Source organism: Xyrauchen texanus, chromosome 23 (genome assembly GCF_025860055.1).
Source record: "Xyrauchen texanus isolate HMW12.3.18 chromosome 23, RBS_HiC_50CHRs, whole genome shotgun sequence".
Lineage (NCBI taxonomy): Eukaryota > Metazoa > Chordata > Actinopteri > Cypriniformes > Catostomidae > Xyrauchen > Xyrauchen texanus.
This window is the reverse complement of record NC_068298.1, coordinates 18,310,343-18,324,995: the sequence shown is the minus strand read 5'-3', so window position 1 is coordinate 18,324,995 and position 14,653 is coordinate 18,310,343. Positions and strand designations below refer to the sequence as shown.

Here is a 14,653-nt window from a genome sequence, read left to right as displayed (position 1 = left end):
AGTCTTCTTATTCACAAAATTAAATAACTGGCTTTAAATTGTCATTTAAAGCACTAAAGCTAAATTAAATTATTAAAATATTATCTGGGAATATTTACTTCTTATTAAGTTGACAGAGCATCTTTCATATGTTGGAGTAATGTTAGACATATACACCCCCAAAGATTTTAAATTCAATTGAATTAAAAAATATATATAATACAAAAACATTGTTTTATTTTAAATATTTATTGTGAAAAAATCTATAAATATTCATTTGTAAAAGTATAAAATAAAACAAAATTGTTTCAAAGCAGCTTTAAAGAATATAGTGAATTGCAACACTTATTTCTTACAAACGCTTATATATATATATATATATATATATATTTTTAATTATATGGTGGTTTAATTCTATTTCTTACTATAGCTGTAATTTAATAGTTGTAATAAAATAGTCAGGATTATTTTCATGATTTCAGAATAAAACTGCAATAAGATCAAATTGTTACACATTTTATTTTTCGTAAAAATTTTTGCAGTACCCCTAGCACCCCATTGTGGCCCCCTGGGGGTCCCGTACCCCAGTTTGAAATCCTATTTATTATGTTACACAAATAAAACAATTTTTAAGTTTTAGATCAAGTAGAAATAGCTCCTTAAGGTAACAATTGCAGGTTGCCACTTCTTACGATGTAAGTTCGGCACTAAAATATTTTCATGGGCTAGAAATTGGTCTTTTAGAGTGTAATCTATAAAATAATTCTTAAAAATCATTATCTATCAATCATGGAACTGGCAAATCAACTGGAAAAGTAATGGAAAATCATTGGTCAAAAGGTGTGGGAACCCTTTCACTCACTCAGATATCACTTTTGAATTACACTCATGCACAAATGACCAAAAAAAAAACTACTCTTGCATGTTCATATATATTTTATCAGAAGAACACATTGCTTTCCCACAATCTCTCCCACAGTTCTTCAGCTTTAGTTGTTTAATGTCTTTTTGGCAATACTGCTCTCCATTTTATGATGTAACTGGGCAAAGATAGAACAAATAAAATGGTTTAAGTAGGTGTCGAGTGTGGGCTGAAGAATGTCTATGAGGTGTGTAATGCCTCCCGGTGGTGGTGTGTTTGTGAACATTGCTTAAACGAAACACGACTGGGTGAACAAAGTCTCCACAAGGCCAACAGTGCAAACACTTTGAATAAGAGACACTTCTGGCATGGGGTCACAAGTCATTAAGTTACAGTCCCTTTCAAATTGCCACTGTTGTGTGGACATGAGATCGGTTTCACCTCACAGAGCATGGACTCCCTGGAGCCTGTGAGTCAGCCCACGTTCCAGAGCTGACTCGGCCCTCTCTTGCTATCCTCACATTTCTGCATGTGTATGTTCGTCTGTCTCTGTGAGCACGTGTGTCTTCATATGTCTGTGTCTGCTGTCTCTGTGTGTGAAGCTGCTCCATTTACTGTGTGATTTCTGTACCCCCAATAGGCCCGAGCCAATTTACAGTGCCATCCACAAACCTCATGTGGACACCAGCCCTCCCTCCCCCCATCTGTGCAGCAGGGGGTCTGGGGACGTGGGCTGCAGCCCCGCCCCACCTGCTCTGTGTCAAAGCCTGGTCCCGTACACCGGCAGGTACTAACCACAGCTTCTCGCTCTGCCTGGCTTAGCTTAGCCTAGCCTAGCTTACCTGAAAGTAACCCCCTTGCGCTGTAATCTTCCTTACCCCCACCACGCCACAACCTGCAGTGAGGCCTCGAAGCAGAATCACTTAAGTAAGCTGCTTTGAGCTGCATCCCGTGTGGTGACCGTGTGCCTTTGTAAAAACTTTGGAGGAGTTGGCAAACCAATACACTCACATTAGGAAACGTCTCTCCAGTGACTTTTATCCTGCACCACCAAAACTTTGTACTGCATTTAAATGACATTTAAGAGTGTTTCTTCAACTTTGGGCACTTCAAGCACTGTGAACTTTTTAAAAAACAAATCACTAATTTTGTCCTTTCTTTTTAAAAATGTCATGCAAATTCCCACCACATCCCACCACATCTCAAATGTTGATTTGTTTTTAATGGAATTTTGTGGTGGGAATGACAGTGGTGGAAATTACATTTTTAAAACATTTTAAATGAAAAGACAGACCCCCTTGTCTTGCTGAGGCTAATTTCAAAGCTAACATTTTATGTATGCTAAATACACACACTCTTTTTCATAATTTGGCAAAATTATAGCTTGATTAGAAAAGACGCCCGACAAAAATATTCTGATCACAAGTAAATGTATTTTGTTTCACCTGTCTCATATTTCATCACAAGTATGCTCTTCATTGACACGTTTGTCCACTTGGATAACAAGCACACTAACTTCTGAAGAAAAGGGAGCGATTTCAAACTGTTCTGAAAGGAACTAACCACTTAAAAGTGAAATGCCTGTTGATTAAAGTTATCGCTGATGAATCAGTAATATAAAAAAACAGAAAATATTCTCGTGAACTCAATTCTGCCGCCTCTCTCGTTGAATAAGAATAGGCCTTTATAAGTAAAACTGCCTTTATATGCTACTAATGGATAGTTTTTAATTCTGTTATTTAAACATGGGCCTTATCTGTCAGCACATGACATTTTTCATTTGTAATAATTGGTGCAATATATGTTAACGTCACATGAATAGAAAATCTGTAACACTTATTCCACAATTTACACACCGTCTGTTTGTCTGTGTTTGCATCATGTCATTATGTCGCATTATGATATCCTTTATTCATATCAGATCTATAATGCATGTAACATTAGTAGCCTTTTATTTTTGTATGTATATATGCAAATTTTTAATCTTTTTCCTGCATATTTTTGAAAATATTTATAAATTGTTCCAGAATAATTTAATAAAATCAGATTGAATCGTGGCCAAATTTCAATGCATGATAATCGTTAAAGAATCTTAATCGAATCGATTTGTTGTTAGTGCAAATATTTACACCCCCAGTTATGTTTATTTCACTCTTCGTTTAGATTATCATAGTTTTAAACATGTAATAATTCGTATTTTTGATTTTCATATTTTAATATTCACCGTCTGGGACAAGGCTAAAATAGTTAAATCAATGACATTTGAAAAGGCCTTGTACAAAGTTTCCAAGCCAATTTTAATGTTCAGATAACAAAAAGAAAAAAGTTTATCTTAATAAAATCAACCTCTGGGACATTAAATTGCCCAAAGTTCAAGAAACACCCTTAAATGTCACTCGATTTGGGTGGATTCCATGACTGTGAGGAACAAACTGAAATTGAATGCATTATTCCCTGAAAATCTTCATTAAAAAAGGGTTGGCATCAATAAATGTCAAAAAATACCTATAAAGTAGTACATGACAGTGCACCCTTGGTATTTCTGCAGTTTGCTAAGGCTTTGATGGAATCCTCAGAAATCAGGTGAGAATGTCACAAGAACAATGTTGTGGTGGCGAGAGATGGAAGTTGCTACAGCAAAATTTTCCTGATGAGACTGCTGTGGGCACACATTGCTAGTGAGGGTAGGGTTAGGAAGGCAAGGCTGAGTCTGGGTTCAGCTTGTGCTGTTTGACCTTTTAGCCACCTTTAAAGTAAAAAGAGTGACATATGAATGAGGGCTTCCTTCTTTCAATATGCTGGAGTCTAACCATGTCCTCCCCATTTTGTACCTATATGTAATCTCAGACATTATGTGAGTTTAAACCTAAGGCATCATCCTTTACAGCCCAGTTTCCTGGTGTTTTGTGTGTGCTCTCTGAAGCAGTCTGAGTGATGTACTGTGACTGGCTGTCTGAGATGGGTATCATCCACTTTACGTACCACTGTTTGTCAGTGCTGTTTTTGTTTAATCCTTGCATACTCACTCTACAGTAGTACATGTTTACACCAAGCTAATTATTTATCATTATTAGTGTTTGCTAAGGCTTTAGCTTGTTTTTCTTTCCCCTAATCCTTACTATTAAACTTTTCTAAATTAAATGGAGCTCGTCCTGCTACTTATTAAAGAGAGGTGTGCTATTGGGTGATTCTCACAAATCCTGTCAAGAAAAGGCCCTTGTCCCATTATATTTTAAAATCAAAAGAAACAGTTTGAAATTATATTTGAAATTATATTTTGCATATAGAAAATAAAGCTAATGTTTAAGTCCATTACGTTTTATTTTTACATTGTTACATTATTTTCATGACAGTTGCACACATTTTACCCCCAATTCTCATTATTGCAACAGAATAAGATGGCCATTATGATGTTATTATTACTGCAATGTTAAAACAACAAATTATTATTTCAATTAAATTAAGATGTATTTATACATCATAGCAGTACTCTGTTGGCACTGCCTTTCACTGTTGTTGATTACAAAAACAATATTGTAAAACAGCATCTTTTTCATGTGATACAGGAAAAAAAAGAGGCTGTTTCTGTAATGAGAATCAACTTTCAAAACAATGGGAATAGTACCTATAAATGTGCTTACTGTAAGTGTCCTGAAATTTATTTCGCAATAATAATTATAAAAAAATATTTGTGGAAGGCAAAAAAAGCTGATCATAAAACAGGAAAAAATTCATGTAGGTGTAGACTTGCATTTAAGGAGGGTCACAAGACATATTTAAGGATCAGAATATCATAGGCTGCAAAGTGCAAAGTGTAGGATGGCATTACACAATATGGGTTTTTGGTTAAATGCAAAGCTTTTCTTTAAACAAGTGCCCACAACACTGCAAAAAACTTTTATTTTTCCCTTGTTTTCCAGTAAAAATGTCTAAAACATATTTTATTTACTTGAAAAGCAAAATGGCATACGATTTTAAGTCTTGTTTTGCAATAAATCTAACTGAACTTAGATTTATGCTTAAAACAAGTGTGCTATTGGGGTAAGAAAAATAAACTTAATTCAAAGGGAAAACAAATGTATTTTTCTTACCCCATTGGCAGATTTTTATAAAACCATACTTAATATCTTATGCCATTTTGCTTGTCACGTAAATATATCTAGTTTTAAGATTTATTAAAAATAGTTTTACTGTAAAATAGGATGAACTAATTAAGAATATGATTTTTTTGCAGTGAAGGGTGTGCTGATCATATACTGTAGGTGTATACAGTAACAACACTCCCACCTCCTACCTTTGTGACCATGGAAAACTGCTTATTTTTCTCCATCTGATGTTCAGTATGCTCCAAGGTTTGTGTGTACATGAGTTTTAATATTTCGGTATAATAGCATTGCTAGTAGATTAGAGCAGACATGTAAGGATTTATTATCCTGAACACTCATAAATACACACTTACAGAACACAGGAATGTTTTGGCTTCTGTTGCAGTTATGTAAATATAAACTGTAGAGCTTGCTCTTACCATAAATGTATTGGGAAGTGAAAGGCTGATTCTGCAGTCAGACTACAAATGAATAGTGGCGCACATTCCTGAAGCTGTCATGATTCATTTGAATGGAGGGAAAGCAGGCCACAAATACACACACAGTCCGCTCTGCCAATGCCCATCACACACACACAGATAAACTTAGACAGTCTGTCATATTGTGCTGACACAGACACACACTCCTTTTGACACATAGCCCAAACATACACTCACACACACACACCCACGATCATACATACTGTATGAGGCACAATATTTAAACTTACACGAGCTACACCTACCAAAGTTTGTAAATAGTGTTATATTATCCCACTTTACACTTCACTATGCCCAAACTAAGCTATTAAACTAAGTCTGAACCTTATCACAATCACCCTGGAGGTCTCCCCAAAGTCTAATAAAAGTTGTTCACTGGCATATATATTTTGTGTTGGTGTACAGCGACAGTTCAGTTCTAGACTCTGCCAGTGTGTGTGTGTATGACTGAGTCACAGTAGAGACTCAGATAGGCCCTCTGCCCATCTGTGCTTCCCCCACACTTGTACAGCAGTCACAGACACATTCAGATCCCCCTATCTAACCTAGTACACAGTGACGGCCCCCTGGCTTCTCTGCCATCTGAAAAACATTCTGGCGATTCGGGGGAGATCTCCCACTCACTCTCAGATTGCAGAACACAATCAGCCACGCCAATCTAACCAGCTAATGACAATCTGCTCATACACTCGTGCTCACATACTGTATGTTCACTGACACACATTTAAACACACTCACAAAACCAGACAGACATATAAATGTGTACACACACACACAATATCTCAAATTTCGGAAGATTTGAGACCATGGCTTCTGTTTGCTTATGGTTTTCAAAAATGGCTTCCATGCATGACTCATGAAGTTTGTTTTTCCATTCAGTGCTTTACATCACTTGGTGAGACACATACATGATTAAAGACCACATACAACTTTTCAGGGTCAATATCAAGCCTTATACCCACAGGTTAAGGATTTTGGGAAAGAAAATTAGAACTGGACAGAACTATTTGCGCAGGGAAACACCACGGTTGAACTTATCACTACCAATGCCCTGCAACAGTGCTGCACTTCTTGTATTTTTTAAGCTGTCTTGGTTCTGGAAGTATTTTTTCCCATTCATTTTTTCCATAGGGATTTCATACTTCATAAAAGAGATCCAAGCCATGAACAAAAACAATCAGATCTGAGGTGAATCGCAACATAAAGACAAAGTTTTAAAAAAGGGAATTCCATAAATTATTGTAAATTATGTAATCAAATTAAGAAACATTGTTGATTATAACTATAGAATCAATATATTTACAGTATATTGCTAAATATTAAAATATATACAAATATACTGTATGTAGTTTTAGAGTGTAGGGAGACTGACTTCTTTAAAAAAAAAAAAGTTTAAATAACACAAACTAATGACTTCAGCAGAAGCATATACAATTAATTAACAGAGCTCACTGTAGGTTTGTGTTTATATATATATATGTTATCGTTATAATAGAATTCTCTAAGGAAAATTTTTTATGGGATTTATACTTCCAAAACCAGACTGCTGGCTCTGTTTTCCAGTTGAAGTGATTAGGAGTTTTGTGAATTTTCTTAACCTAAATCTTTACAACATCATTGCACTGTATATCTTAATAAAAGCAGTAAACCAGCACTATAAGCAAAGTCACCCATTTGTCATGAGGTTTAGTTTATACGGTGTATTTAACAGATGGGACAGACAAATACTGAAGATAGGTTTACTTTTTGGTGGCTTTAGTCAGTGACGCACCTGATTGTAAACTGTTGACACTCTTGGTTTATTCTTAGCTGCTCCAAGAGGCTGGAAATATCTGAACGTCTGGCGTAAAGTCAAATGAGATTGAAGAACTGTGTTCTGAGGAAGAGAGTGCTGGTATTCACTCTGAGCTTTGAGTGCTGGTATTCACTCTGAGCTTTGAGTGCTGGTATTCACTCTGAGCTTTGAAAGCACTCTCAGAAAGAGGAAGAGAGAGCCATGAGCCTGTGATCCTGCCAAGTTTTCCGGGGAGAATTATGTCTCTGCTTGTTTCCGGAGAGAAGTATCCACTGTGTCCACCATTAATCACCCAACCAGAGCCAATTACTTAGAGCACAAAGAGAAGCAGACAGGGTGCACAGTGGCATTGCACCCCTGTAAAGAGTCTTGTGGCCATACTACAAGGAGGTCAGGAAACTTCAGCATGTGCCACAAAGGTGTGGTGGGGGCAGCACACTTGCCACAGAGGTTATTAGAAGAGAGAGAGAGAGAGAGAGAGAGAGAGAGAGAGAGAGAATTAATAATAAACACTGCATAAAAGGATTAATAAAGGAGAAGATAAACATACATTTTTCAGTTTTCAATTTGTATCAACATTTCCCTGCATTGTTGAAAAAGTAATTCTTTCCCCCCAATTTTGTTTGTTTTTACAAACTGTGGAACAAGATAAAATTATTTTCTGTAGTTATGCTGTCACAGAAGCTATCGATAAAGATTGACTTGTACATATAGTGATGGACTGGCAATGGGTGGTTGCGGTGGAGCTAACACAAAAGATGAGAGGTCACGATTAGAGGCCACTTCATTTAGGAGACCCTCAGCAGCACCTCAACATTGAATAAGAAACTTCACTGTGATCAATACAATTATAATATGTATAATAAAGAGCAAGATAATATGTGGTTGGGTAAGAGTTAAGTCTTACCCAGTTCCTGCAGAAGTTACTGTGTGACAGGCAATGTGATGCTGTATCCCATCACTCCCCCTACACTTACAGATTACACACATACAGCACTTCAACACGGGTCTGGAGAGAGATACAGAGTCCTGGAATAAAAGTTTTCCATAGCCAAGCCCTAGGATAAAATTAACTAGTAACTAGCAGCAGGCACAATGTTCACGGTGAACATCTCGTCTTCCATACCAATGGTAAAATCGAATCTGGAGAGACGAGGTAGGACATGCATCGTCCACATGACCAGGGTCAGGAGTTCCAGGTAATAGATGTAGGGTATGGTTTGAGTGAGGAACAGAAGACAATTATGTTTGCATATGCAGCATACAGTATTTGCACTTGCATTCTGGACACACACTTCAGTAAATAAATGCACACTCTACAGAGATGTACATTAATATCTGGACTCAATATTCCCTAAAAGCACCATTTGTCTGCTCACATAAAAATGTGGTTTGCATAAAGCTGTTCTATGGGAAAAGCTGAGTTCTGCGGCAGGGCAAAATTCTAATAAGAAACATGCGTAGCGCACTGCTGAAAGCAGGGAGCTTTGTCTCAAGGAATTGTGTGTGTGTATTTCATGTTTGGGAACTGGCTCTAATGTTGCAGTATGTTTGGACTGGGTTTTTGATGGCTCCTGAATGTAGTTCAGTCTGGCAGATGTGCCAGCTCTTGGCAGTTTGGAATGCCTCTTTGCCTGCAGATGAATCACGGCAACAAGAACAGTACTGCAGTGGTCAAGCACGAGGCAGGCATGAGCTCAGTGTGTGAAAGTGTGTTTTATGCCTGAGTAAGAAAGTGTCTGTGTATGTGTTTGCACTCATTTCTGGAAGAAATCTGGAAGACTGGCTGTTTAACTTTGTTGTGGATTAAAGATTGCCATTCTCCTAGTTGTGACTAAAACACTATTGTGTTGTTACATTATACTGTAGTATTATAGTATGTTACTACATACATAGTATTGTTATCTCATGGTTCTGTTATTCTATTTTCCTCTATAAACTTTGATGGAAAAATACAAAATCTTAATTTACCCGCTGGCTAGGTTGAAACACTAAGTATTCTTCTTCCTTTATTGTCTGAATCCTCCATTTTTCTTGTTGCAGTCTAGAATAAATTAAGGTTTTTAAAGTTGAAATGAAGCTCTTTGAAATTGTTTTAAATCATTTACTCTAAAAGCTACTTCACACAACTCAAAATCTCTTAGTGTGGTTTTACACACCTGTTATACAATATACTGTACTGTACAACAATGTCAAAACTTAACTTTTTCTATTATTAAGATGCAATATTCTGCATTTTTATGGGGCATTTAGCACTATTTTTTAAACCATATAAAGATAATGAATGTCCCATCCATATACTGTATGCCAAATACTTCTGCTTATTCGATTCATTGAAATACATTCTCATTCTATCACTCAAATACAAAAGTAGCTGTAAATAATGCACAACTGTTTTAAGAGATGATTTTAGTATGTGTCAAATCAAGTATATATATATATATTCAACAACTATTGCCTTTGAAATATCAGGCAGCTACCTTATAAGGTCACTACTAGTGTCGGAAAAGGCACTAAACTCATACTAAAACAAAAATTAGAGGGGCCTTGAATAGAATATTGTAAAATATGTCCAATAGGTAACTGAAAAATTGCACATTCCACATGAGTTTTTAGCAATATATTTTAAATATGTAAATTTCAATAGCATTTTTGCCATGGTTAATTTCTGACCTTGGTATGCACTATATCTCTGTATTGCACAAATGTTTCTGTCTGTTATCGCTGCTGTGGTAATCCCAGTCGATCCTAATCCTTGACACTGTGGTTTTGCTTGGCAGGGAGCCGCGGAAGATCCTGCTGCACAAGGGTTCCACAGGTTTGGGTTTCAACATTGTAGGCGGGGAGGATGGAGAGGGCATCTTTGTGTCTTTCATCTTGGCAGGTGGGCCAGCTGACCTGAGCGGAGAGCTGAGGAGAGGAGACCGCATCCTTTCGGTCAGTAACTGTCCGTGACACTCAAGTTGAAATAGTGAAGGTTGACTGAAGGAAGAGTATCCTCAGACTCAGTCAATCCTCAGATATAAATACATACTAAGCATACAATTTAAACAAATGCATTTAATATACATAATACAATGGGGTCCAAAAGTCTGTGAACAAGTTTTAAGATTTTGAAAAACATTATGAATAAGAGTTTTTTTTATGATTCTGCACATTTTCTTGGACTCATAAATGTTAATTAAAACTATATAAACATGCTAAACATACAACTTTATATACATACAACTTAACATTCAAAAAAGTCCAAAAGTTTGAGACCACATGCAAAATCTAATATAAATCTTGATATAAAGTGTTTTGATTATGAAAAGGTAAATCATAGAAATGGTATGGTTAAGTAATATGAATAAGAGTTTTGAAGATTCTGCAAAAAATGTTGGTCACTATTCAAATATGCAATTTTTTTTACATTGGAACATTGTTAAAGATATAGTTCACCCAAAATTATTATTATTATTTTTTCATCATTTACTCACCCTCATGCCATTCCAGATGTGCATAACTTTCTCTCTTCTGCTGAACAAAAACAAATAATTTTAGAAGAATATTTCAGCTCTGTAGGTCCATACAATGCAAGTGAATGGTGACCAGACATTTGAAGCTCAACCATAAAAGTAATCCATAAGACTCCAGTGGTTAAATCCTTATCTTCTTAAGCGATATGATAGGTGTCTGTGAGAAACAGATCAATATTTGATTCCTTTTTTACTATAAATCTCCACATTCACCTTCAGAATGTGAAAGTGGATATTTATAGTTAAAAAAAGGTCTTAAATATTGATCTGTTTCTCATCAACACCTATCATTTCGCTTCAGATTATATGGATTTAACCACTGGAGTCTTATGGAACTTTTATGCTGCTTTTATGTGATTTTTTAAGCTTTTATGGTTGGTCACCATTCACTTGTGTTGTATGGACCTACATAAGAAATATTCTTCTAAAAATCTTTGTGTTCTACATATGAAAGAATGGGATGGCATGAGGGTGAGTAAATGATGAGAGAATTTTCATTTTTGGGTGAACTATCCCTTTAAATCATGCTGGGATAACATGCACCATCAGGTTTTGCACAAAGTTTGGGAGTTTATGCCAGCTTGAGTGCTGTCAATACAGCAAAAGTGGAATATACCAAATGCTAAGAAATTCTGAAATTAATGTACAGTTTTTCAGTGTAATTTTTCACTCAATTTGTTATGCATTAAATAAAATTCAGAATGGAATAGTATTGAATAGAATAGAATTTTCATATATTTTAGTGGCCTTTAGTGTTTTGGACCCCACCATACAGTACAGTATATCAAGAGGAATGGAATTAGAGCTGACATAACATCATGTGATGTGTGTGAGTGTGTGGCCTGTGGGGAATGTTGTTTTAATCTGTTGCTATGGTATCGTCCCAGGTGAATGGAGTAAATCTACGCAATGCCACCCATGAGCAGGCTGCTGCTGCACTGAAGAGGGCTGGACAGACAGTGACCATCATTGCCCAGTACAGACCAGAAGGTAGGTGGCTCTTTCAATATATATAACTCATGAAGTTTCTTAATGCTAGAGAAACTGTGCTCCCTAGAGGACAAAGAATGAGATTAACAGTGAGAATACATCAAACCTGATGGATGCAATTTAGCTTTCTGTAAGCAAGCAGATCTGGGTAGGGTTGCACCAGCTGTGCGTAAGGTCTCACTTAAGTTGTGACGTAAAGTTCACACGAAGGGCTTAGTAACTTCTAGTTAGTTTATAACTAAGTCAGTGCTTAATTTGGTTGCACCAGCTGTTCTTATAGCAAGACTTAACTAGTTGGTCACAAGTTCTACGTAAAGTAATGCATAGTCACATAATATGACGTTTACCTGTAATTTATCCAATAAGCAGCCTTGAAAATATACAGAGGTGTTAAACAGCCGTGAATTTCAGTTTGATCCGTACACAGGAAAGTGCAACATTAGATCGGTTGTATCATGCTGAAGTACGTTTTTACATAATGTTTTCTCCTGTAAATGTAAACGAGTGTAATTGCCAACATCATCATATACATGTCTATAGGACTGAAGCCTGTCACACAAAAACATGAGCTCATTTATGTCATTAAATGAGTCTGCTTTTTTGTTCCAACCATTAATCCTGGTCGGAGGCTTCCGTAAATATTTGGTTTAAACGTAGGGTTACGTCCAGTGACCACTTATGTCACAACTAGGCTAAATTACGTATAATTTATGTATAGCTGGTGCAACTGGCCCCTGGTCACAAAGTCTAATGCAAATGCACTTTTTTTTTTCTCTCAAATGAGCAATACAAATTATTTAATTTCCCTCAGCACTTTTGTCATTGTAAGATCTAGCCTTCTAAGAGAAGCATTGTGTGATATTATTGCACATACCCCAAACTACTCTCACTTTCATCACACACACCCTATGCATGCCTGTTGTGTCTTGCCTGCTTCTTTAGAGTGCTGTAATCACTCCATTACAGTGACATACTGCTGTATATTCCTTTAAGAAAGGTGTACTAGGCCTCGCCTAGTTTTATGAGAAAGAATCCTTGATTGAAAATTAGTACACCGACAATGACCAACGATTGGCTGGCTTTTGTAGAATTAAGCAGACTGGGGCGCATCCTCTTTTCTGAACAGTACTGTGTGCTCAAGTGAGTTGAATAAGAAAGACTTGATCTCTGTCCAAGAGAACAGCCTCACTTCCATTGTAGTTTCACTAGCGTGAATGAAAGTAGGACTGGAATGAAACAGTGCCAGAAGTGGGAGGGATCAACGTGAGAGGGGGAAAAAAGAGAGGGGGAAAGAACTAATGGACTGAAGACCGCAGAGGAAGCGTCTGACTTTACTGCTTACATAAAGCCTATTTATGCCACATAATAAGCGTCCATCTGCAGGATAGCTATGAAAGTCTCGCTGACAGAAGAGATGGAATAATCGCGAGCTGGTCGCGTGAGCGGGACGGATTAAATTCCCGCGTCTCGAGGGCGAATGAAACTCTGCTGAGGTGCCGCTGTTGGAATGGGAGGAGCAAAGCAGGACAGACCGAAACATTTTTTATTACATTCTTGACTATTTATTTACCTTTCGTTCCGATTTCGAAACTAAACGAAACGATATTTTGCCTTCACGTAACCAGAGCGCAGCATTCACTGTCTTATTTCCTATTGTTTGGCTTTTTTAAACGTTAAAATGTTATTTGGAGTGAGTAGGACAACAAGAGGTTGAACTGAACAGCGCTTTAGCCGCCGCCGGGTAAGAACACCTCAACTCATATTCATACGGAAACTACCAGAATGTGTTACTTTATTCTGAACTAAGTTAGCAAAAGTAAATGTTTTATTCTTGTAACAGCCTATGTTGTACTGGAAGGGAAAGCATTGCTGTTCGATCTCAATTGATTTCTATTTACTCCAGTTAAACGCTAAAATGTTGTGTTTTTAAAAGTTTCATAAAAATCACGAACTTATTTAAACTGCTTAATCGTTGAGCAGATGTCATGAATATTGCTTTTAGCCCCTTATGTTTTGTCATTTATGTTTTGTTGCCGCGCGACATGGGTAGACTGTTTGCTCGCGACGATTTCGTGGAAAAGTGTTTCTTATTCAAAGCATAAATATGCCAAAACGCATGAGCATACAATTTAGAGCTTCCTATAGGACATTAACAGAAGCTAAATTATGTTTTCATTAAGCAATCGCAAATAATGCAATTCACCTTTGAACTGAGCTTCAGTTCTGTCAAACTGATCCGGCATATTTTGCCCTTTTAGGCCAGACGCTTCGCCATCATGTTTGTTTAAAGAAACTTTATGGAGCTTCCTGCAGTGCTCAGGACAGGTGCAGGGTAGGGCACTTTCAGGAAGTCACCTTACCATAAGAAATGTTTAGCATTGCTGTCATTCAGCATAGCAATTGAATGAAACCTTAGTGGCATAATTTGTCTTGTGTATATTAAATATGTATATTCAGTTTTAAATTAGCTGTATACAACTCTGAACACTTTGGCATATTTGACTGACAAAGAGGACAGGAAATCGATTATTGTCTTTGAACAGACATAAATGTCTGTAAATTCTTTGTGTTATTTAGCATGTAAAATGCAATGCATAGTTAATTCTCTGATGCCTATGTGTGCAATGACAGGAATGTTGCAGTGTAAGTTTATTTGTTTCGGCACGCTCTCCCCCATATTCCTTCTCTCCTTAGTCAGATGCTACTGGAGTATAAATGGACTGACTCTCTCTCCCAAGGGCTCTTACGTCTACATAGAAATAGAAGTGACATATTAATCCATGCCAGAATAGCTCATTGAAATAGGTGGGAGCTGGCATTATAAGAGACATTGTGGCTTTTTACTTGAGTATGTCTGTGCATAAGACAGAGTCTATTTGGTTTCTGTTCAAATTTGAACTCTTAATGTAATACATTAACTTGGT

The 14,653-nt window shown here is 36.8% G+C and overlaps 1 protein-coding gene across 5 annotated transcripts in view; it reads left to right on the top strand.

Moving 5' to 3' along the window:
- LOC127663196 (disks large homolog 3-like) overlaps positions 1–14,653 on the top strand; it is a 104,926-nt gene that overhangs the window by 71,909 nt on the left and 18,364 nt on the right. For 3 of the 5 annotated variants that reach the window (XM_052154695.1, XM_052154697.1, XM_052154696.1), the window contains 2 exons: positions 10,002–10,158; positions 11,627–11,729. In XM_052154695.1, the coding sequence (XP_052010655.1) occupies positions 10,002–10,158; positions 11,627–11,729 (260 nt within the window). Of the gene's footprint in view, positions 1–8,078; positions 8,421–10,001; positions 10,159–11,626; positions 11,730–12,979; positions 13,471–14,653 lie in introns of those variants that run through there. The other 2 variants (XM_052154698.1, XM_052154701.1) reach the window with 2 other exon arrangements.